General features: G+C 37.8%; 3 protein-coding genes across 4 annotated transcripts; 2 read left to right on the top strand and 1 right to left on the bottom strand.

Annotated features, from left to right (window-relative positions):
* Nucleotides 1-4,423: 4,423 nt before the first annotated feature.
* Nucleotides 4,424-12,547, top strand: VAMP714 (vesicle-associated membrane protein 714). Of its 2 annotated transcripts, none has more exons than XR_016044532.1 (5): nucleotides 4,424-4,733; nucleotides 10,724-11,164; nucleotides 11,592-11,755; nucleotides 11,842-11,950; nucleotides 12,115-12,274. XR_016044532.1 is itself a non-coding variant. In XM_011627651.3 (5 exons), exons 1-4 carry the CDS (start codon nucleotides 4,511-4,513, stop codon nucleotides 11,930-11,932), a joined length of 669 nt encoding a protein of 222 aa, XP_011625953.1. In that variant the 5' UTR covers nucleotides 4,424-4,510; the 3' UTR covers nucleotides 11,933-11,950; nucleotides 12,115-12,547. The 2 variants fall into 2 exon arrangements, 1 of the variants encoding a protein (XP_011625953.1); XM_011627651.3 differs by having other exon boundaries at nucleotides 10,724-10,914; nucleotides 12,115-12,547.
* A 3,078-nt stretch (nucleotides 12,548-15,625) lies between these two features.
* Nucleotides 15,626-17,518, top strand: LOC18441297 (capsanthin/capsorubin synthase, chromoplastic). The gene has a single exon (XM_006851415.4). The coding sequence runs from the start codon at nucleotides 15,673-15,675 to the stop codon at nucleotides 17,215-17,217; it is 1,545 nt and encodes a 514-aa protein (XP_006851478.2). The 5' UTR covers nucleotides 15,626-15,672; the 3' UTR covers nucleotides 17,218-17,518.
* A 534-nt stretch (nucleotides 17,519-18,052) lies between these two features.
* Nucleotides 18,053-20,790, bottom strand: LOC105421208 (uncharacterized). The gene has a single exon (XM_011627715.3). It carries the CDS (start codon nucleotides 20,396-20,398, stop codon nucleotides 18,746-18,748), a length of 1,653 nt encoding a protein of 550 aa, XP_011626017.1. The 5' UTR covers nucleotides 20,399-20,790; the 3' UTR covers nucleotides 18,053-18,745.
* Nucleotides 20,791-24,048: the final 3,258 nt, after the last annotated feature.

Raw genomic sequence — 24,048 nt, 5'->3', positions numbered from 1 at the left:
CTCGGCTGGGGCCGGTTTGACCCAACCGGTTTGTCTAATAATTCTATTATTCGTATTTGAAAGCCCGGATGAGTAGGGTGGATTGTTCAAACCATAACTTCATGCTGAATTCCCAAATTAATGATCCAGATCAATCCAAATCGATGATTTAGAAAAATTAAATTAAATTAAAAATTAAAATATAGATTTATGAGGTGGGGATAAAGGAGGACATTAAAAAATATTACATAAACTTTGTAAAAAAACAAAAAATAAAGAAAATATGAAAGGGGAGGGTCTAGGTCTAGGTGTGGGTGTGGGTCAAGGTGTGGGTGTGGGTGTGGGTCAAGGTGTGGGTGTGGGTGTGGGTGTGGGTCAGGGTGGGGGTGGGGGTGCGGGGAACTAGGCTGAAAGCAATACCATCTAGTTATACCTCACCTAGTTTTATCCTAATCGGCGATCCAGGTCAGAAATCGCCGGACTTTAAACATTGATTATTCCAATTAATTGCCCAAGCCCGTCATATAAATTTGCATTCATTGGTCATTGGTAATGTGGAACTAGGATTGAAGATGCTATCTCTTGCAAGTCATGAAATAAATTCATGGCGCACAGATGAACCAAAATTGTATAACACTTACATGATTCACATCATATTCATTCATATTGGTGCTTTAAAATCCGGATTAGTGAGTTGAAATAGTTGTCAGCCGAACTTATTTGTAGGTCGGTTACACTGATTCGCCTGAAAGAAATCAGAGACAAATAAAAATAGAAAATTTAGGGAGATGGAAATAGAGAAAAATATATTTTTTTTCGAACACATTTTCAACATTTTAAATGTTTCAAAACATCTAAGAAACATGAGTTTATAGAGATAAATGGTTTTTTAGATCATCTAAATGATTCAAAACCATTGTATTTTTAAGTCATTTATGAGTTGGAATTTTTAAATTATTCAGTACCCCTAAAATCAGGGGGTTTAGAGAGGAAATTTTAGGGAATAAAATAACTGATTGATTTAAATGGATTGATTAAAAAATTAGGGCTTTGGTCCTACTTTTTATTCATAATGTTAGTGGGCTTGATCCTAGATTTTTGTTAGGGACATTGTAAATATAAGAGGACAACAAAATGAGACAAAATTTTGATAAATCAAATGAAAGTAGAGAGAAACTATATCAAGAATGGTGAATAGGATTCCAAAATGGTAGAACAAAAACAACCCAACTTCTATCTTGAGATTTAAGAGGTTTTAAGTTTTTAGTAATTTTTAGTAGTTTTTTGTTAGGATTATTGTAGTTAAGCAAAAGGAACAATTTGGGACAAAATTTGAGAAAGTTTGGCGAAGAAATGAGAGAGAAATCGATGTTTCTCACACACTCATACTGATTCCATAACAAAACCGAGCGAGTTCCAAAAAACAAGTCTCAACTTTGATTCATGGGGTACTCTAAACCGGTTCTTACATGATCCAGCTAACTGATTTTTTAAACACTTATTCATAGTATTCGTTCTCACATTTCTTTTTAGAAGTTTAGCAAATGAGCACATGGGTTGGTGGAGGAAACTTTTTAGTTATCTTGGTATTTGAAATTTTGAAATTTGAAGTAATGGTACAGTCAATACAAAGTTAGAATCTTGGAGGGATGCTTTAAAATTCAAAGGTTTTAAAATTAGTTTGATTAAGATAGAGTATATAGAGTGCAAATTTAGTAATAATAAGAGTATAGACGAGAAAGTAGTTAATATTGATGGCTAGGAAGTACAAAAAAGACTGCATTTTCGATATCTTGAGTCGATAATCAAGGAAAATGAAAAGATCAAGGAAGATATCACACACAGAATTAGAGTTTGGTGGGCGAAGTGGAGATGTACAACTGGAACTTTATGTGACCATCGCATACCAATGAGGCTAAATGGCAAATTCTACAGGACAATGGTGAGACGAGCTTTGCTCTATGGGGTTGAATGTTGGGCGAACAAAAATTAATATGTCTATAAAATGAGTATAGCAGATATGAGAATGTTGAGATGGATGAATAGCAATACAAGAAGGGATAAAATTCAAAATAAATCTATTCGAGAGAATTTAAGATGGCACCAATAGACAAAAAAATGAGAGAGAGTAGACTTAGGTGGGTTGGCCATATGTGGCGCCAACTAAGTACAATGCATATTAAGAGGTGCGAGTTAGTTTAAGTGAAATGACTGAAAAGACGAGGGGTACGCCCAAAAAGACATGGTTAGAAGTAGTCTGATAAGATATAGAGATTTATGGTATCATTGAGGATATGACTTTTAATAGAGCATAATGGAAAACCAAGATTCATGCAGTCGACCCCAATTAATTATGAAAGAATAAAATGATGATGATGATGGTATGATATAGTGATCCATCTTACCCAATGAAAATGATCAAATTTTGCTTTTATCAACATGGAGATATCAAAATCCGTTGTTGCTTTGTATAATTATGGAAAATGTTTGTATAAGGTGTCAACATTATAATGTAGCAGTAAGATGTATCTTAAAAATCAACTTGTAGAGGGTCATTTCAATGTCAAAAAACCGTTCAGTTCATCATTTTGACCTCTATATGTATAGATATCAAAAAAAAAGTATTTATAATCTTAAAAATAGTGCACCATGTAATATATTATCTACACTGCCCAAGTTTAATTTTTTTTAAGTATTTAAGGATTTACTCAATCTATACTATTTTTGAAGCTTGAAATTTTATTAATAGAGGTAAATATAAATTATTAGACTATTGTAAGAGTTTTTGATTGTTGAAAGTTAACACCTTATGCAAAGGGCACCCATATATTATTACCCTTTCTTCTTCTTATCCTTGATTAATATATTGACACATATCCTATACTCCCTTGGACGCATAGTTTACATTTATTCTCTAGGTTAGAAGACCTATTTGAGATAATTTTTTTTATTTTAAAATTTTGGGGGCTTTAAGAATCACTGGATCATTATTATCAAAAGAAAAAAAATTTGAAATTTGAGTTTTATAACACTGAGATTTTACCTTTTAAAAATTGAACAGTCTTTATTCAATCTTGAGATATTATTTTTCTCAAGGCTTAGCTTGTACAATTAAAAGATTATTTTATTGAGGTTAATCTATGGGTAAGAGAAGTTACATCTCCAACATTAGGATCCTAAAATTAATCCTTGGCGGGGTTTTACCTGAGGGATTAAATAAACAGTATACTCCCAAAAGAGTATACTATCTTTTAGCTTAATATATTAATAAGTTCCAAAAAAAGTTCTCTCACCAGCTCGACCAAAGGAATTACCATCATCATCGTGAAGACTTTTTTCTAACTAATCGCAGTCGAATCTCCACCATTCTACTTAAGGTGTGGTTTCAATAAGGTCGAACCTTAAACAATAAAATTAAGCCACACCTCTAAATTTAATCATAAATATAAATTCGGCATCAAAGATTCTTAAGATGATTTGAGAATAAATTTTTATCTCTAATTATAAAACTTGAAACTCTAAAAATGGTTCAAATCAAGTTGATATATAAAACACATGAAAATCTAAAAAATGGACGGTCCAAATAATGTGTTGCAAGATACACAATTTATAAAATATTTTTTTCTTTTCATATTCATATATCTTGATGTCTAGAAAATCAAGTAAAGAATTTTTCAACATCAAAACAACCTTATATGATAGATTTTTGAGGTGCACTTTCAATCTACATTTTAAGATTGCAACCTTATGCAAATTTTTTCCTTCAACTTAAGCAGATATATTATACGTTCCAAATTCATGATAAATAAAATTCAACCCTTTAACCGAGGAAGGGGAGGGGTCAAGAGAAGGTCCCATCTTGGAATGGGAACCGCATGGACGGCAAGAGCGAGACGTCCTCGCTGATGAGACGAGTTCCGTTTAGATGTTTTCGTGATAATAGAGTTTGTTAGGCGCAATTTAATGAATTTTACTCCTTGCCCCTCCTCCTTCACCTCAACAGTCACAATTGCATCTCTCTCTCTCTCTACCCTTTCTGCTAACCCCTCTCTATTTTCTTTCCTTTACCTCTTTGGCTCTCTGTTTTTTCCCTTTTCTCACCCCTCTTGCTCTCTACCCTTTCTTCTCGTACCCATCTTTCTCTCTCTACCCTTTCTTCTCGTACCCATCTTTCTCTCTCTACCCTTTCTTCTCGTACCCCTCTTTCTCTCTCTACCCTTTCTTCTCGTACCCCTCTTTCTCTCTCTACCCTTTCTTCTCGTACCCCTCTTTCTCTCTCTACCCTTTCTCTCACTTGCACGATGTAAAATTGAATTGCCCCCGATCTGCCTGTCAATCTCCCGCCTCTCTCTCTCTCTCTCCCATCTGCCCGTCAATCTTCCTTTCTCTCTCTCTCTCTTCTCCCGTTAACCTACAAATTGTCTCACCCCTCTCTCTATCGGCCACTCTCTTTCTCTGTTACACTTGACCTTTTAGCTCTCTCTCTCTCTCTCCAACTTTGTGGGCATCAAGCAAGTGGCAAGTTTGGGCCATGGCGATCCTGTATGCAGTGGTAGCGAGGGGAACAGTTGTACTCTCAGAGTTCAGTGCGGTGACTGGTAACACAGGGGCTGTAGCCCGAAGGATCGTGGAGAAACTCCCACTCCCTGCCCAGCCTGATTCACGCCTCTGCTTCTCTCAAGATCGATACATTTTCCATATCTTAAGATCTGACGGCCTCAATTTCTTATGCATGGCTAATGACACCTTCGGAAGTGAGTAAACAACGGTTTACTCTCGTTTGATTCTATTTGTTTTTTTGAATTGATTGTTTTTGTTTAGTTTGATTTTATTTGTTTTTGTTGAATTGATTGTTTTTGTTTAGTTTGATTCTGGGTTTTGGGATGTTTTGTGAGTTTTGATGATGTTTGTTGGAGTGTTTCCGGTAAGATTTGGGGTTAATTGCCGAGGGATTTGGTTCGTAGCATTCATTTTGGCTGCATTACGGTTAATTGTTACTGAGATCAGATGATATGAATTCTGATGTCTTATTGTTTAGTAATCACTGAGTTTAGTTCTTAATTTTGATCCAGTTGAATTTGAATCTGTCCCTAGTAAGATTGTGTGAAATGATACACGCAGAGAGAGAGAGGGAGAGATGATTTCATAGTTTGATGCGATGTTTTTTTAACTCATCCCTGGCCTTGGACTTGGCCCTGGTCCGAGCCGAGTACTAATCTTAGTCCAAGTGACTTGAGTCCGAGTGACTTGGCCTAGTAATGTCATCATCATCATAGCCTTTTTCCAATTAATTGGGGCCGGCTACGCAAATCCCGATATGCCAATATGCTTTATTAAGGGCCATACCTCCGTTGAGGTCATAAGTCCGCTACCTTTTTTCACGACTTCTAATGATGTTTTTTTGGCTACCCCTTGCCTTTTTTTAGCCTTCCACTTGAGCTATGGCCTAGATTGATTTATAATTGGGGATATTTTAGAAAAATCTAAAAAAAGAAAATACAAAAATATAGCATTTGGCAACATAAACTCACAAATCATTGTATAGCACATCCAATTGCATGTATAACTTTTACATATTAATCCTACAAGTTTATATAATTTTATGTTTTTTTATATAATTTGGGTACGCCGTGGGACTCGGTTGAGTAGTAAAATGCTGGTTTCATATATGTGCTCTCCTAAGCATACTCTCATGCTTTCTTATGTTGTGGGACTCAATCTTTGGCTGTAGGTTTTTTCATTGGCTGGTCACTTATTGATTAGGCTATGTATTTCATATTAAATTTTTCAGTATATAATTCACCTTTTATTTTGCTTATGATTGCGGAGAATCTCCCTAGAGCTTTTTGATAATTTTGTCAATTATTCATTTGGCACTGGAGAACACTTTGAAACTAGAAACTTACATTTCAAAGCGTATTTTGTCTTATTTTTTCCTTTGCTTGACAACGCAACATTTCAAACCTAGAACGCTGACATGGTGAAAGTCGAACATAGGATGGCTTATTATGATCCTCTTAATGGGATGCATTGGGGTGTAAGAAAGCAAACAATTTTATTTTTTTAATTGTATTATTTGGATTATACAATCGGGTTACCTTATTGATCTTACTACCACACATCCTGGAAGAAGTTATTTTAACAAGATATGAAGATGTGAGGTGATCTTTCCATTAGTTTTTTATTTCAATAGCAATAATGCTGATTGTATTCATGGTTTTTTTACTTTGATAAGTTGGAGTGCGGGCCCCAGTGAAAAAGCACACAGTTATTTGTTGACACCTCTTTCAAATTTATGCTAAATGATCTTTAAATAACAGTCTCCAACAGGATATGAAGATGTAAGATGATGCCATACCATGATCAACTTACTAGTTTGTATTTCTCGAGTCAATTTGTTCTCAAGGAAACTTTACTCTTTTCTTTAGGAGAACCTTTAAATAAGGTTGCACCCTTAAAATGTAGAATTAAAGATGCACCTCAAATATCCATCATAAAAGGTTGTTTGGTTTTTGGAAAACCCTCTAATTGATCATCTCGACATCGAGATGTATGAATATGAAAAGAAAAAAAGATTTCGAGTCCACAAAATAGTGTCTTGCACACATTATCTGGACCATCCATTTTCAAGATTTTCATGTGTTTATAAATCTACTTGATTTGAACCATTTTTAGAGTTTTAAAATTTTATAATTAGAGATAAAAATAGATTCTCAAGTCATCCTAAGAATTTTTTATATCAAAATTACATTTATGATAAAATTTAGAGATGCACCTAGATTGGATTGTTTAAGGTTGCTACCTTATGCAAACCACACCCTTTCTTTTATTGTTAAGGAGATGTTATCCTTTGGGAGTTGAATCTGGTTGGGGGTCTTCTACATCTCGATTTGGAGCTTTTAGGATCATTATTCCTGTCTCTAAAGTATTTATTGGAGTGACAGGGGAGATAACCTTAGAATGCTTGACATTTGAGACACTTTGACACTCATATGACTTTTACTTTGAGAGAGTTTAGATGGGGAGGTCCACATGATAGCTTTCAAGCTTCCTAGCGCAGACCAGTTTCCCCATGGATTTGGTTTAAGTTTTTTAGTAGAATATAAAACATGTGAAAGGTTTAGACTTTGGCTTATTTATCCATATTATAGTTCTGTTGTTTATGAGATTGGCTACAAAATACACCGGCAACTTCATGTGGTGAGGCCAATGTAAAAGAACTTGGCTTGGGCTTGGGCTTGGTACTCAGCCATTGCCTGAGCCGAGTAATAGAGCACCTACTTTGCATAGATTAGGCATACAGGCGTTCCAACCTATTCTATTGGAGGGACGTGCTATTTGTTTACAACCATTAGTTCGTAAGCGATTCAATGCAGACTTCGATGGGGATCAGATGGCTGTTCACGTACCTTTGTCTTTTGAAGCTCAAGCAGATGCCCGTTTGCTTATGTTTTCTCATATGAATCTCTTGTCTCTGGCTATTGGAGATCCTATTTCTGTACCAACTCAAGATATTATTATGGGCCTCTATGTACTAACGATTGGGAATCGTCGAGGTATTTGTACAAATAGGTATAATTCATGTAACCACAAAAACTATCAAAATGAAATAGTTGACGAGAATGACTATAAGTATACAAAAGAGAAAGAACCTTATTTTTGTTGTTCCTACGATGCGCTTGGAGCTTATCGTCAAAAACAAATCAACTTATACAGTCCTTTGTGGCAAATCAACTTATACAGTCCTTTGTGGCTTTGGTGGCAACTAGATCAATGTGTGATTGCCTCAATAGATAGAGAAGTTCCCATTGAAGTTCAATATGAATCTTTGCCAGCTACCTATAGATTAGTAACAGTAACGGTAAAAGCTAGGGCGTTGTTGATCGTGACACAATGCGATATGAGTGAGCCCACAAGCACAAGCTCCTGCAGTTAGCTCAAGAAAAACTTGGGTGAGTCTTAGTGGACTTGCGTGAGTCCTATACAAGCTGAACAAGGGCTAAAAATTGCCAAAAAAGGTAAAAAAATTTAAAATCCAGAGAAGTTATACAAAGCTAGTTTATAAAAGGTGGACAAAGTAAATAGGAGATGAAAATGGAAAAGAAGTTTGATTTCTAGCTTGAAACAATTCAGAAATATCAAGAAAAGGAAAAGCAGAAAAATAGAGCATATAGCAAGAAAAGTTCAAAATCATCATAAAAAACATTAGTTACAAAAATTATATAGAAATGACATCATATTGCATTATCAAAAAATAACATCATATTTCTAAACCTGAGTTTATACTTCAAATTCGCCTAGGCAACATGCTGAGGCTGAGTAACTCATCTAAGTCGACTTGAGCAGTCCTCCAACACTGATTGAACCTAAGTGAACCTCCTCTATCTTAGTATCTGATTGGTCTAAGTCATAGTTGCTGGGCCCAGGGATCTCCCAATATTGGTGGTGACCCCACGCCAGAATCTTGTCTTGGGCACTCCGGGAAAGGGATCTTTAAGAGATTTCTATTGTTAAATTTTAGGATCTCGTTCCCCACTGTTAAGGATCTCAATTCCTATTGTCAGGGATCTCAATTCCAACCTTAAGGACCAACATAACAACCAAAACTAATGATTTTTTAATTTATAGCTAGCTAGCAACACAATTATACATTTAATATAGTTGCATTGCATGCTGACTATAAATAAAGATATCACTACTGTAGACAGTATATATGTCCTAGAGTATACATACTTTTGAGGTTGTGAGCAAGATCCCCACAAGGTTGGGATCAAGATCCCAAAAGGTTGAGATTAAGATCCACAGAAGGTTGGAATCGCGATCCTAAAATTTGAGGATCTTGACCCCTAACATATGCATTAATAGTTGATGCTCCCAACCATAGGGATCTTCTGGTATGGATCTTCTGGTATTTCATGATCCCACACTCTTAATCCTGATCCTGCTCTCAATCCCAACAACTATGATTCAAATTGAGTGGTTAATCCTGAAATGATTATAGCATGATTTCTGGAATGCTTTGGGGTTAATAGAAACTAGTTCGTGACAGTGTAGTTATTTCTGTTATGAGGTTATTAGGTGAGCTGTGCCTGACCTATGAGATAAAAGTGGTGGGATAAAGGGAATGGAGAGCGGGCCTATTAGAAACTGGCAGTTTCCTTATTTAAAGTGGGCTCTTAAAAGAAGTTGATGTTTTGTGGTGTTCTGCAGTTTATTACTAGTTCATCCACTAGAATAGGTCTTGGCACTACCTCTATAACTTCACATTTGTATGCTACTTCCTTGATAGGCACTATGTTCGCTTCTGTATTGGCTAATGTGCATCATGATGTCGTTCAATTGCTTTCCCAGCTTTAGTGTTGTAAGATTATCAACTAAAATGGTCCTCTCATTCTTGATTGTTTGATTCTTGTGCATCCTATCATATGAATTGTAACTGCGCAGGTTGCTCTCTAAATGCGATCAAGTAGATATCATGACGGTGAATGGCTTTCCTTTGTGTTTCGTTAATACATCTCATATCACTCCACCCCAAAACCCTGCCTTCATCTATATCTAATATCTTTTCTGTGGGAAACCATGTGACCTGTTGTTTGAAGGACAATTCAATGGATAGAAATGCAAAATTCAAATATTGATGAAAAATAAAAATTCAGGATGATAGGCAATGTTTTAGAGTTGGTTAGAACTGCCCTGGTTTGGTCCAAATAAATAAATATATAAACGAAGGGATTGGGGGGGGGGGGGAAGGCAAAAAACTAGCATTCGCAGTGACTAGTTACCTGATTGACAGGTTTCTGCTTATTGGGCAATTCATGTTTCATGGAATATTACATTTATGGTCATCTCAGCCAAAAACCTTGTTTGTTTTGCATGCAGCTATGATACGATTGATTTATGGAGAAACAAGTCAAACTAACTCTATAGTGGTTAATGAAAGTCTCTAATCCATGACTGCATTATTTTCTAGAGTAGGTTGATAGAATGTTGGGCCGTCAAGAAACAACATATCTATAGAATGTTGGGCGGTCAATAAACAACTTATCCATAGAATAATTATAGCTCAGATGAAGAAATTGAGATGAATGAGTGGCAAGACAAGAAATGATAGTACTCGGAATGAATATATCCAAGGGAACTTATGAGTAGCTCCAATAGGCGACAAGATGACGGAAAGTCGAATTAGGTGTCTGGCCATGTGCAATGTTGACCTAGAACAACACCAGCTAGGAAGGGTGATTTGGTTCAAGTGGCTCTAAAATGGCAAGGAGAATGCCCAAAAGACATGGACGGAAGTAGTGAGAAGAGATATGCTAGCATATGGTCTAACTAAGATTGTAGCCCTTGATAGAGAGGGATGGTGGAACAAGATTCACGTAGCCCACCCTAAATAGTTGGTGTAAGGCTCAAATATTATGAGGTTGATAAAAAACAAATTTTATGGGGACAATAATAATTGTTTTAACTTGTAACCCATTTTTTCTAAGTAGGGTTTCTATCATAATTTTACATGATGTTATTTATTTTAAATTTGTCGTTACATGATATCTCTACTCTATTGTTTAGCACTTATTACTAATCCTAACATGGATTATTCCCCTAATTCTTAGGTTCCTTCACATGCCCCAACTTTCAATACTTCCTTTTTTTTTTCCTTCTTGTGTGATGCCTTGTTCGAGTATTCACATTAAGATGTTGCACTATCATGTATAATATAGGATCTTTCCTTCTTTTGGTGCTTCAGGGCGTATTCCTTTTGCATACTTGGAGGATATTCACATGAGGTTCATGAAAAACTATGGAAGGGTGGCACATTCTGCTCCAGCTTACGCAATGAATGATGAGTTTTCAAGAGTCTTGCATCAGCAAATGGAGTACTTCTCAAGTAATCCAAATGCTGATACTCTCAACCGTGTCCGTGGTGAAGTTGGTGAGGCAAGTGTCTGTGATGGAGTCAAACCGACTAATAGAAATAAGGGCAAATGATTGCATAATGCAGGCTTTTTTCGCTGCCTGCAAGCCAGCACATCTGGGCCATTCATGTCAAAATGATCAAATCACATAATAGTCTAGATGGGCCCACTTTCATGCAATGGGTGGGGCCCACATTTTTGGGATGTATGGTTGAGGTGTCCATGCCTTAAGGAGATATATACCTGGCTTATGCAATCATTTTGTTAAAAAGGTGATTGGGTCAAACCCATTATTTTGGTTATATATTGCTGATAATTTGTGAACAACTGGTCTGATCAAGAAAAATTTTCAATACCTTTTCTTTGGAAAACAGATTATGAAATGTTGATAAGTTAAGACCACAAGATGTAACTATGCATATCACTAGTTGCCCTTCAGTATTAAACTTAAGGATTTTGGGACGGTTTCTCCACATTAGGCTGCGGCCAAGAACTACCATTTCAGAAATCAGGTTTTGGACTTGGCCAATATTTTTCATTCATGTAGTTAGTTGAAAGTGAATGAAATCCAAAGTTCGTATTCTCTGTTAAATTTCGTTGCAAGCTTATAATAGACACGTACATAACAATTGTCATAATTTATAGAAATTTCAACTGCATGCCTTTCTCGTATTGTATACTAACGGTCTTGGTACCCAGATACGTGCTATTATGGTGGAGAACATTGAGAAGATACTCGAGAGAGGTGACCGAATTGAACTTCTTGTCGACAAGACAGCGACAATGCAAGACAGTTCCTTCCATTTCAAGAAGCAATCCCGGCGCCTTCGAAGAGCTTTGTGGATGAAAAATGCGAAGCTTTTGTGAGTACCCACTTTGATAGCTCTATTCAAGAAATACATTTTTTTTATACATACTGAATTTGATCTTTTCTCTGCTTACTTTCTAGGGCGTCATTAACTTGCTTGATAGTTGTGCTATTGTACATAATCATCGCGATCTGTTGTGGGGGCATCACTCTCCAATCCTGCAGGTCATGATTTAGCTGTATCCTAGAGGTAATCTCCTCTCTCTCTCACCCTCCCTCCCCGCCCAATCCCCAACCCCCCCAAGAAAAAAACACCAACACCCCCCAAAGGAGAAAAAAGGGCACTCAAAAACAAAAAAGAACAAAAGTAAGGTATCAGATATAGCTCTTATGATGAATGTGTGGTATTTACAGGTTTTATACATGTTCAAATGAGCTTTTGTATGGAGTGAGGCTTGGAGTTTCATTATTTGAGTTGATCCACGGGCATTGCTTCTTTCACATTTATTGTATCTCAATGTCGGAAAGGAGGTATGTAAATGGCACCTTATGGGTTAGTTCTTATGCTTCCTGATTTTGTTTGTTTTATGTACATGAGTGCCATGTAACAGTGGTAGTTGTATACTGGGGATGTGATTTATTTGATGAAGCAGCTGCAGCCATTCAAAAAAATAAGTACATATATAGAAATAAAAAAATGTGGAAGATGCCGGCTAAATAAGAGTATCTTCAAGCAACTCTATGTTTAAACTATCTTGTGGTCTTATTGTAAAGGGAAAGTATACAATGAGGCTATTTACCTTTGGTACAATGAGGTCACAATTAATCTTGACTATTGGATGTGAAATTGGATTGCTGCATTTATTCCATTGAAAACTTAAATTTCAAAATAAATTTTTTCGAATTTTGTGACACCCCCAAGCAATAAGATTCACTGCGGATGGTTATAACTAATTGTGACCATCTTGTATCAAAAGTAAATGGTCTCATTATATGCTGGTTGGTTGTAAAAAATGTGATGTATCGAAAGTGTGAAAGATCAACCACGAGTGTCTTAAAATAATGAGTCTGTCTTAGTTAGAATGATGACGTGTGTGAACTGTGCCTTGGAATGATGACGTGTGTGTTTGGATAGGTTGGTTGGTGGTGAAATCAAGCCAAACTAATTTTGGGGTTCAAAGTTCTGGAACTTTAAAGTACATTTTAGTCGAGTCTGCGAACTCATGCATCTGCCTCGGTTTTCAATGCTTTTAAACTAAAAAGTTACATCGTAAATTATTGCAAATTTATTCGCTAAAAACGAGATGTTCTTTGAGCAACTAGAAGGAACTTTCAACAACAAATATCACAAAGATAGATAAGTATTTTAAATCCTGGTAATTTTTTATTCCGACCCCACTTTCGCATGGGAATTGGTCCGGATCGAATTGGTTCAAGATGGTACAGGTCATGTCCTGATTCTCTAAAAACCCCTTATATGTTTTTTTTCTTGTTCTTTAAGTTTATTTAATGTTTTTTTAAGTCCTTGTCATTTATCCTGACACTAAAAAATCTTATTTTAATATTTACGTTTATTTTATTTTATTTATTTTATAATGTCTTTTTTAGACTGATTTAGACCTCAATCCGATCTAAATGGCTAATCTAGCAATTTGATAAGGATATGTGGGTGAAAGATTAGCCCGATTGATTCGGGTTTTGAGACACTTGAGATGGACGATTTTGAAATCCATCCCATTCAAATTTTCATTCAGATTTATGATTTGCGTCTGATTCCTATAATGTTTTGAATCCAGCTGGAAATTTGAACCTCTACTTTTCCTTTGCAACTAATCTGAGGCTTTTTGTTATGGGAAAAGTTTATATAGAGCTTAGGCTTTAAACAATCAAATTAGAGCCTACCTCAAAAATTTCACTAGAAGAGGTTGTTTTGATGTCCAAATATAGTCAAATTGATCATCACAACATCAAGATGCATGGACTTGAGAGGAAAATGGATTTCAAGTTTTGGAAATAGTATATCTTGTAATGCATTTTTGGACCGTCAATTTTTAAGTTATACAAATTTTCATAGATCTGTTCGATCTATATTATTTATGAAGCTTTAAATTTTATAATTAAAAATAAAAATATATTTTAAGATTAGTCAAAGATTTCCAGTATTGAAATCACATTTCTCAACACTATTTGAAGATGAGCTCCAATTTGATTGTTTAGAGCCTTGGCTCTATACAAATCGTGCCCTTTTTATTTTTTGTTATTTCTTTATAAATAATTAGAATGTTTTAGGACATTGTAATGTGCAATTTTTTATTTTTTTTTGGATTTATTTTTTTTGCAAAAGGGCATTATACTCCCATGATAGTATAGTAGTTATTCCTTTGGATAAAATCAATATGGAAGGAATTTTATCCTTTTCAACCTTTGGTCTAACCTCAGTTAAAAATAAAAAAATAAAAAAAAATTTCTAATTGAAATCTCTATGTACTAAGAAAAAAAAAGGATTTCAAGGTTGAGGAATTTTAAGACCTCAAATTTTGGGGATGTAACCTTCGACCAGAGTAAAAAAAAAAAATCTAAATTGGAATCTCTATGTGCTAAAAAATAATAATCTCAAAGGTTGAGTAGCAACTTTTTAAGGCGAGATCTACTAATAAAAAACTTAAAAGTCAAATTTTTTTCATCGGAAAATAATATCTAGTGATTCGTAGGTGGTTCTCAAAATTTTATACTAAAAAAAAAAAGGAAAATCTTTGAAGTAACTCTTTTGACTGAGGGAGCAGGCTTACAGAAATGTCGTCGCGGGAGCAGAGTACACGCACTCTTGTAATTTAAGGAGATTCTGTTGCCTAGGTGCCACAGCATCGGCGGTGTGATCCTTGTCTTTTTTCACGGGTAGGCTGATGATTCTGATGCCTTTTCGTTTGCTTCCATTTAACACCAACCTTCATGAAATGACAAAAATACCCTTCATCCCCAATGACATTGACCGTCCAGAGGGTACACATTTTAAAGTTGGGGTCTTTGTAGCTTGCGTGTCCCTCAAAATAAGACAATACCACTTTCGTGCGTAGGCGCACAGTAGCTTGAGGAGGAGAGCCTCTCATGGTCTCTTTCGTATTTTAGCATAATGTCCACACCTCCATGCTGGTAGGCGCCCCTTCTCCCTCTCTCTCTCTCTCTCTACCTTTCTCTCTCCTCTTTCTCACACCTCAAGCCTCCCTTTCCCTCTCTCTCTATCGTATTTTAGCATAATGTCCACAACGCCATGCTTGTAAGGTCCCCTTCTCTCTTTCTCTCTCTCTCTCTCTCCTCTTTCTCACACCTCAAGCATCCCTCTGTCTCTCTCTTTCGTATTTTGGCATAATGTCCACACCATCCTTGTGAGTTCCCTTCTCTCTCTGTCTCTTATTTTTCTCACACCTCAAGCAGCTCTCTCTCTCTCTCCCTCTCTCACCTCAATATGCTTGTAATCCCCCTTCTCTCTCTCTCTCTCTCTCAACTTGGTTCATGCGCCAAAGAGTGTGCATATAGTGGGGGATCACAATGGGAGTATGTGGCTTCTTAAGAATTCAAAGGATATGGTTTTCTTCTACATTTTCGTACCAAAAATTGATTTTCTCTATTGCGACCAAAGGTTAAGTGTGTTTAGTTTTTTTAAAAAAATAGGGGCATTTTGGTCACTCACTTTGAGTAAGCCAAGGGGCACATGGCCGGCCTTTTATTAATCCGTCGTCCACTCTGCGACCCATCAAGTCGTTTTCCGCTCAAGAATGAGGTATCCTCCTCTCCAAACACATTTCTAGATTCTCCATTAACCATTTCCCTATCGCTGTACTTATAACCCCCCAGACGTGAAACGATTCCAGTCTTTCCTCTTAGACCTTGCTAATGGAGCGTCTTGGCATGCCAATCTCTTTTCAGCCTCCCAAGGTCACAGAAACCCCAGCTACAGGCTTTTTTGCGCCACCCATGACAACCAAAACCACCAGAAGTGGTATTTTCAGGCAACCTAGCTCCACCATAACCGCCGTTAATGGCTTTTCCCAGCTGCCGATCTTCACCAAATCTCACGGTAATGGCTTTCTTCGAACACCTGTGTTCGGCCCGACTGCCAACTCATCGAAAATACGAAAGCCGTCGAGAAGAATTCCTAGAGTTCTTTGTCGTGTAGACAAGAGCTTTCTTAACATGAAACCCGGACCATGCCGCGATCTCATAGACATGTCCCTGCATTGGGGCGATGGTTCCAGCCAAATGAAAACTGATGTGGTGATCCTAGGAGCTGGCCCAGCCGGCCTTTCTCTTGCTGAGAAGGTGTCGGCGAGTGGTGTTCGGGTTGTATGTATTGACCCCTCACCCCTTGCAGTTTGGCCCAATAACTATGGTGTTTGGGTCGATGAGTTTTCACCCTTGGGCTTGGAAGATTGCCTTGACCATGTGTGGCCCCTCGCGTCTGTTCTTTTGGATGATCAGAAAGTCAAATATTTAGATCGCCCCTATGCCCGGGTTAGCCGCAATGCCTTGAAGAGGAGGCTCCTTGAGGGGTGTGTAACAAATGGTGTCAATTTTCTTAGAGCCAAGGCTTGGAGGGTGGAGCATCAAGAGTTCTCCTCCTTAGTGAATTGTGATGATGGTAGTGCCATCAAGGGGAGTTTGGTTGTAGATGCCACTGGTTTCAAAACTCCTTTCATGGAATATCCTAAGAATAGGAATCATGGGTACCAAATTGCTCATGGAATCTTGGCTGAGGTTGAGGGGCACCCATTTGACCTAGACAAGATGGTGTTGATGGATTGGAGGGACTCTCACATGGGAAATGAACCCTACTTAAGGGAAGGTAACAGGAGGCTGCCTACATTTCTCTATGCCATGCCCTTAGGGCCCAACTTAATATTTTTGGAGGAGACATCATTAGTGAGTAGGCCTATATTATCATACCTGGAGATTAAGAAGAGGATGGTGGCTAGGCTAAGGCACTTGGGTATTGTAGTGAAAGAAGTACTAGAAGATGAGAAGTGTGTCATCCCAATGGGAGGCCGACTTCCTATAATCCCCCAAAATGTGGTTGGAATGGGTGGAAATGCAGGGCTAGTGCATCCTTCAACTGGGTATACAGTGGCTAGAAGTTTGGCTGTTGCCCCAATTTTAGCAGATTCAATAGTGGATTGCTTGGGTTCAACTAGGATGATAAGGGGAAGGCAGCTTCATTCTAGGATTTGGAATGCCTTGTGGCCCTTGGATCAGAGAATGGTTAGAGAGTACTTCTCTTTTGGGATGGAGACTTTGTTAAAGCTAGATCTGGAGGGTACTAGGAGGTTTTTTGATGCGTTCTTTGATTTGGATCCATACCACTGGCATGGATTTCTATCATCTAGGTTATCTCTTTCAGAGCTTGCCATGTTGAGCCTAAATTTGTTTGGGAATGCATCTAATCCCTCTAGGCTTGATATAGTTACCAAGTGCCCTTGGCCCTTGTGCAAAATGTTAAGGAATATTGCGTTAGAAATGGTGTAGATGAAGTTTTGTGATGGCACTTTCATGTGTATTGGATCACATTACTTAGTTGATATGGGACCCTTGCAAACTTAACCTTATCATACTTCTAAGGACCTTCATCGCAATTTGTTAAAGTTAGAGAGAGATAGAGATAGAGATAGAGATAGATAGAGAGAGAGAGAGAGAGAGAGAGAGAGAGAGAGAGGAGGTGGGGCAATTTAGATATGTTAGCAAGACTGCAAGGAAACATTTGATGTTCAATGTTCTTTTTTGTTTTGTCTAAATAAATGAAGTATATAATAAGATCTTTTATTTTTGATACGAGGGCACAATTGCTCTTAGATAATCACTCCTAGCCGCTATATTGAAATTGGGTGGTTAGGCGCGGGTCATTGATGGGGCTCGAAGCAAAAAAAAAAAAAAAACTTGTTCGTGAACTTTTAGCTGTTGGATTTCACATGTTGACCTACTTGCATCAAGGATAAACATAGTATAGGATCCCATAAATAGACAAGTAGAAAAGCTTAGGCTGTGCCTTCTTCAGGTCTATGATTACTTAGTGATGTTTTTTATGGCAACTGGGCCTTCATGTCCATGATTGCTTAGTGATGCTTTTTTATGGAAACTTCTCTCTCTCTCTCTCTCTCTCTCTCTCTCTGTGTCTGTGCGTGTGTGTATAAAACTACTATAAATATGATGTCTGTGTGTGTGTATTGTGTGTAACTGCAATTCGATTATCTGCTTGCATGGATTTGTGCCCAATTCAAATCGCTGTCAAAATATTTCACTAGGAAGATCTGGACCATCCAATCAAAGCTTCTTAGTGCCATAAGTTCAAATAATTATCTTGAACTTTCCATAAACCATTCCCAACATGTTATTCTCTCAAGGATCTTATTCTTCTTATACATAGAACATATGGATACCTTAAAAACCTAAACATTGAACTTCAAACAGAGGTTAAAAAAGACAACTGCTAATTAGAAAGCAATTACAAACTCATACTAGAATATATGTAGCTCTCTCGTTGACATTATTGCTGATAAATGGGAGGCGGCGGTGAAGATACTGGCATGTAAGTTAGAGGAGGCGATGGTGGTTTAACATAAACTGGTGGAGGCGATGGTGGTTTGACATAAATTGGTGGAGTATGTGATGGTGGTTTTAGGTGAACTGGTGGTGGATGTGATAGTGGTTTTAAGTGTACTGGTGGTGGATGTGATGGTGGTTGAAAGTAAATAGGTGGAGGTGATGGTGGTTTTAGATGAACTGGTTGAGGAGGTGGTGGTGAGTGGTAAATATGTAGAGGAGGTGGGGGGTGGTAAACTAGTGGTGGTGGTGGTGGTGGTGGTGAGTGTTTGTAAACTAGTGGAGGAGGTGGTGGTGAGTGGTAAATATGTAGAGGAGGTGGGGGGTGGTAAACTAGTGGTGTTGGTGTTGGTGATGGTGAGTGTTTGTAATCTAGTGGAGGAGGTGGAGAGTGATAAACCTGTAAAGGAGGCGGTGGAGGAGATTGATGAATTGGTAGAGGTGGTGGTGGTGGAGACTAGTAAACTGGTGGCGGTGGTGGTGGAGAATGGTAAATAGGTGGAGGTGGTGGTGGGGGAGAGTGGTAAAAATGTAAAGGAGGTGGCAGAGGAGAGTTATAAATTGGTGGTGGTGGTGAGTATCTGTAACCTTGAAGAGGAGGCGTTGGAGGAGACTTATAAATTGGTGGTGGTGGTGAGTATCTGTAACCTTGAAGTGGAGGTGGTGGTGAGTGCCTGTAACCTTGAAGTGGAGGTGGCGGTGGTGAGTGGTAGATATGAGGGGATGGGGGTGGAGTGGGGTAAGTTGGTGGTGGTGGTGGCAGGAAGTGGTAAATTGGTGGTGGTGGTGGGGGGAAGTGTCGAACTATAGGAGGTGGTGGAGAGCGGTACCCATAAGCTGGTGGAGGCGGTGGTGATGGTTGTCTATATACTAGCGAAGGAGGTGGGGGAGAGGGGTAAATTGGAGGTGGTGATGGGGGTGAGCGATATATTGGTTGAGGTGGTGGTGGTGAGTGGTAAACTAGTAGAGGTGGTGATGGGTATCTAAAAACTGGTGGAGAGGGTGGTGGTGGAGAGTGGTAAATTGGAGACAGTGGTGGTTGGTACCTATAAATTTGTGGAGGTGGTGGAGAGTAGAAAATAGGTGGAGGTGGTGGTGGAAAGTGGTAAACTGGAGGAGGAGGTGATGGGTGCCCATAAATTGGCGAAGGAGGTGGTGGAGAGTGGTAAACTGGTGGAGGTGGTGGTGGAGAGTGGTAAGTTGGCAGAGGAGGTGATGGGTATCTATAAACTGGTGAAGGTGGTGGTGGAGAGTGATAAACTTGTGGAGGTGGTGATGGATACTTGAAAATTGGTGGAGGTGGAGAAGGATAAATTGGTGTAGGTGGTGGAGGTGGGAAGTAGTAAATTGGAGGAGGTGGTGATGGGTGCTTGTATATTGGTGAAGGAGGTGGTGGAGAGTGGTAAACTGGAGGAGGTGGTGGTGGAAGATAGTGGTAACTTGGTGGAGGTGGTGGAGGAGAGTGGTAAACTGGAGGAGGTGGTGATGGGTATTTGTAAATTGGCAAAGGAGGTGGTGGAGGAGAGTGGTAAACTGGAGGAGGTGGTGATGGGTATTTGTAAATTGGCGAAGGAGGAGGTGGAGAGTGATATACTGGCAAAGGTGGAGGTGGAGAGTGGTAAATTGGAGGAGGTGGTGGAGAACTTGCATAAACTGGTGGGGGAGGAGATGGTGGTTTTCCATAAAGCGGCGGAGAAGGTGGTGGTCTACGATGAACCGGTGGAGAGGGTGGTTTTTTTGGTGGTTTTCTGAAGGGAGGTGGTACCGAGGGTGGTCGATACACTGGAGGAGGGGATGGTTTATGAACTGGTGGTGGTTTTAGGGGAGGCTTGTGAACAGGGGGAGCATGGAAAGGAGGTGGTTTGTGCACTGGAGGTGGTTTTATGGGTGGTTTTCGAAGTGGAGGAGGAGGATGCGAAACTGGTGGCTGTTTTAGTGGAGGAGAAATGTAGGTAGGTGGGGTATAGTAGGAAGGACCACCATTTTTAGTGGTGGTTCCTACAATTTTAGAGGTGGTGCCTCCATTTTGGGTAGTGGCGTAGGCTCTATGTATTAGCAACAGAGCCAAGGCCAAGTGAAAGAAGTTCCAAGGTCTCCATGGGTTTCTCATCTAGCAGCAAAACCAATTCAATCATTTGAATGCAAGTAATACATATGAAGCAGCCAATGCTGAATTAGAATGAGTGAAGTGAACACAGACCAGCATTTTATAGGCTTCTTTACAATTTCTGTCAAAGAAACAATTGATTTAGGTAAAAGAAACCACGTAGTAATGTCTGTGATTTTACATAAGGAAGACTCATAGTTTGCTCCCTGGACTTTTGAAATTTACTGAATGGTCCCAAACCTACATTGCTCAAATTTATTTAAGGAAAATGGTTTGATAGGGCTGCGGCCCTATCAAAATAAGTAAAGCCTCATCTTATAACTCATCCAAAATTGTATTCAAGTATTGGAAAACCTTTACATCGATCATCTAGGCTTGAACGTTGTAGTTATGAAAAAAAATGATTTCAAGCTCTACAAATAGTGTATATTGTAACAGATTATCTAGACCGTCCGTTTCACCCTGAAAAATAAATGTTCACAAATCTATAAGATCTATATCATTTTTTAAATTTCAAAATTTATTGTCGTTGTTGTTAATTGATTTTAGAGCCATCATAGAGAATGTTGTTGCCAAAAGTGCTTTTCGCACAAGAATTTGAGGTGAGACTTTATTTTGTTTCCGTAAAGCCTGTGCCTTACATAAACTTCATCCTGTGTAAACATGACCACATCAGCTCATCCTGCCCCCTATTTAGGTCTGCCCCCTATTTAGGAGTGCCATTCTATCTAAAATATGCAATATGTGGAAAATATATAAAGAGTAGAAAGAGAAAAAAGGAAAATTGAATGGATTCTTCAGTTAGTGTTTAGGAGGCATATAGGCCCAAGCATAACTTCAAATTCAGCCATTAATTGGGGTTTCTCTCGTTGTTTAGCTCAAGGTGGGTATTGTACTCATTCTTTAGTTTGTAATTGGGGTTTATTTGCATCAATGTAAATGACATGCATGAGAAAACTTTTGACATGGTTCCTTTTTGTAATAAATAAGGGCAACTCTCACTACCTTTCTCTTTGTAGGTCATAGAACACATGTGTCATGAAATCCTCATGGGTTAAAACAAAAGCCCTAGAATCAGCTGAGCTGCCCTAAAACTCTCCCCCCAAATTAAGGTTTTCTTTGTGTCACGTATACAATTGGACATCAACCTCGTGTAAGGATTTCTTTGTCAATGGACACTTGACAATATTGCATGAGGGGAATCAAAACCCCCTTGGAAACATATAGAATGAAACAAAACCAAATAATATTATAATAATTACTTCAAGCAAATAATATTAAAATAATTACTTCACCTTCCCCTGGCCAATGATATCATCGAATTTGTTCTGTGAAAAACAAGATTGTATTGTTGTTACTGGGTTTCTTGTAACGTGCAGGAATGAGAGTCAAAAGGAATTTTTGCTTTTTGTTCATCTTGGGTTAACAATGATTCCAAGTGTTTTAATGAGGGGAAAACCTGCTTCACACGTGTGAATAGTAATGTGTAGGACATAAGGAAGAGAGTGAAAAGGAATTTTTGCTTTTGTTGCATCTTGTATTAACTATGATTCCAAGTGTTTTAATAATGAGGGGAAAATATGTTTCACACCTGTGAATAGTAATGTGTAGGACATAATTGCTCATCTCCACCAAACATTCACGAGGACGGATGGTGGATGGTCTGTCTACCTGCCCTGTTCCTTACACAAAATTAATGTGAGTTTCATGACTTCCCCACTTACAAAATGAAAATATACCAATGTGTGCTACTAGGCAATACTCTTTTTTTTTATGGAGTATTTCTTTAACCTACTCTTTGGATCCTCAGGACCCTTAATCTACAATATTGTAGCCTCTTTGTCTAGGGCTATTTTAGGCAAATCATCAAGGTTGAAGTATAAAATTTTTTATAGAAAGAAAAATATTTATTAACTATAGTGGAGAATGACATCAATTGGCCCAACGACGTGCAAAGTCATCCACATTGAGTGTGATGTCACCCACATTAAACATTAATTACTTTCTAACCACCGATATATTGTTGCTAGTTTTTTATAAAAATATCAATTCTAATTACAAAAAATGCATTTGGTTAAAAAAAATTGTATTCAAAAGCAAAGCTAATGAATGTACAATGATTGTTGAGTGGGTTAAGTGAATATTCCTTTGAACAAAACCTATACAAAAGTACCTTTCTTTTGGAAAATATTGTATCTTTTCCCTTTAGCGTACTATAGATTTGATATGGACATAGCAATCCATGAGACCAGGAAAGGATACAGTGGAGATTTCGCAAATGGTTGTTGATGCTCACACTAAAAGGGAATTCATCAAACATGAGGGAAAATATCATTAAAGGGGCCAAATCCTTTAAGAAGATTACTTAAGGGGACACGAGTTTTAGATTAATATCTAAGGGCTCACTTTTTATCTTCTTTTTTTCACTTAAGTATATCGTCAAAATATATCTTCAAAAATACCCAAATTGCATGTACTTAGGGTTGAGAGCATTGAACAAGAATGGGTACTTAAGTAATTTGACCTAACCCAACAAGCTGAGATTGCTTCGAGCCTTTAGGTGGTTTAAATTACTTACAATGTTCTTACTTGTTCACGATTCTTAACTGTGGGTATGGACAATTTGAGTAGTTTTAAGAATATTTATTGATGAGGTACTTGAGTGAATTTAAAAAAGGATTTAATAATTATCATGACCTTTTAAATGATATTTTCCTTTAGCATGCAAAGTTTTCACAAAAAAGGCAGGTCTTTTTTATGCCTCTCTTATATTTACAAGGGCTCCCTTTAGTGAGTGTGAATAATTATGACTTCCTTGTAATAAAGATAAGTGGTCATTTTATATTACCCATGAAACTGTACGTTAATTTATTACAATATCACGAAAATTTGCAAATGAATAGACGTTTGTCATGTATGCGTGTGTAAGATATTTTTGCTCTATGTAGATGTATGTATGCATGTCTGCTACATGTATAAAGCCTAGAACATCGTTTAAACATATGTGCACACAAAAATGAACGTAGGTTGAGAATAATACATGGAGCTCAAAGCATTGCGAATATGTCCTTGCCTCCCTGGCTTTTTGCTTCAAGATGGGTGTGCTTAGTATATAAAAAATTGCTTGAAAATGCGATGGAGTAGATTAGTAATGTCGTGTGAGGAAGCTCTACAACGTGTGGGTTGATTTTTTGCAAATAAAGAGTGGAAAAAAATAGAATCGGCAACAAGCAAGAAAAATACCGCAGGAAAGAAATAACGTAAAAAAAAACATCATGATTTTTGGTGGTTCATCCCAAAGGGTTACATCATAGAGTTTGGGATACAAAAGGTACCCTACTAATACAAAAACCAATCGAACAACCTTTTAAATCACTCTCCCGACCAACGTCACCTGCCTTCTCTTTCTTCTCCTGACTTCTGGTAATTGTTATTAAACACATCGGATAGAGATGTAAGAGCAACAAGAAACTAATTTTTAATATATAAAAAAAATACCATCCCAAATCTTTATGAAAACAACTTATCTACAAGAAACAAACCTCTCTCCACTCGAAGCACAGGCAAACCATTTATTTTACTAGACTCATGTCTCTATCTAAAGTCTCCTTTAGAGACACCTCCTTCTCTGTGCAGGTGACCTTGCCTATCTC

This window comes from Amborella trichopoda, chromosome 11, assembly GCF_054954075.1.
Source record: "Amborella trichopoda isolate Santa Cruz 75 chromosome 11, AtrichopodaSantaCruz75HAP2 v2.0, whole genome shotgun sequence".
In the NCBI taxonomy this organism is placed as follows: Eukaryota; Viridiplantae; Streptophyta; class Magnoliopsida; order Amborellales; family Amborellaceae; genus Amborella; species Amborella trichopoda.
Note: the sequence above shows the minus strand (reverse complement) of the source record. Positions and strands in the feature narration are given on the sequence as shown.

Coding starts and splice junctions, on each gene's coding strand:
- VAMP714 (XM_011627651.3), top strand. CDS start 4,511: ATGGCGATCCTGTATGCAGTGGTAGCGAGGGGAACAGTTGTACTCTCA. Junction 10,915..11,591: donor TCCGTGGTGAAGTTGGTGAG/GCAAGTGTCTGT, acceptor CTTGGTACCCAG/ATACGTGCTATTATGGTGGA. Junction 11,756..11,841: donor ATGAAAAATGCGAAGCTTTT/GTGAGTACCCAC, acceptor CTTACTTTCTAG/GGCGTCATTAACTTGCTTGA.
- LOC18441297 (XM_006851415.4), top strand. CDS start 15,673: ATGACAACCAAAACCACCAGAAGTGGTATTTTCAGGCAACCTAGCTCC.
- LOC105421208 (XM_011627715.3), bottom strand. CDS start 20,398: ATGAGAAACCCATGGAGACCTTGGAACTTCTTTCACTTGGCCTTGGCT.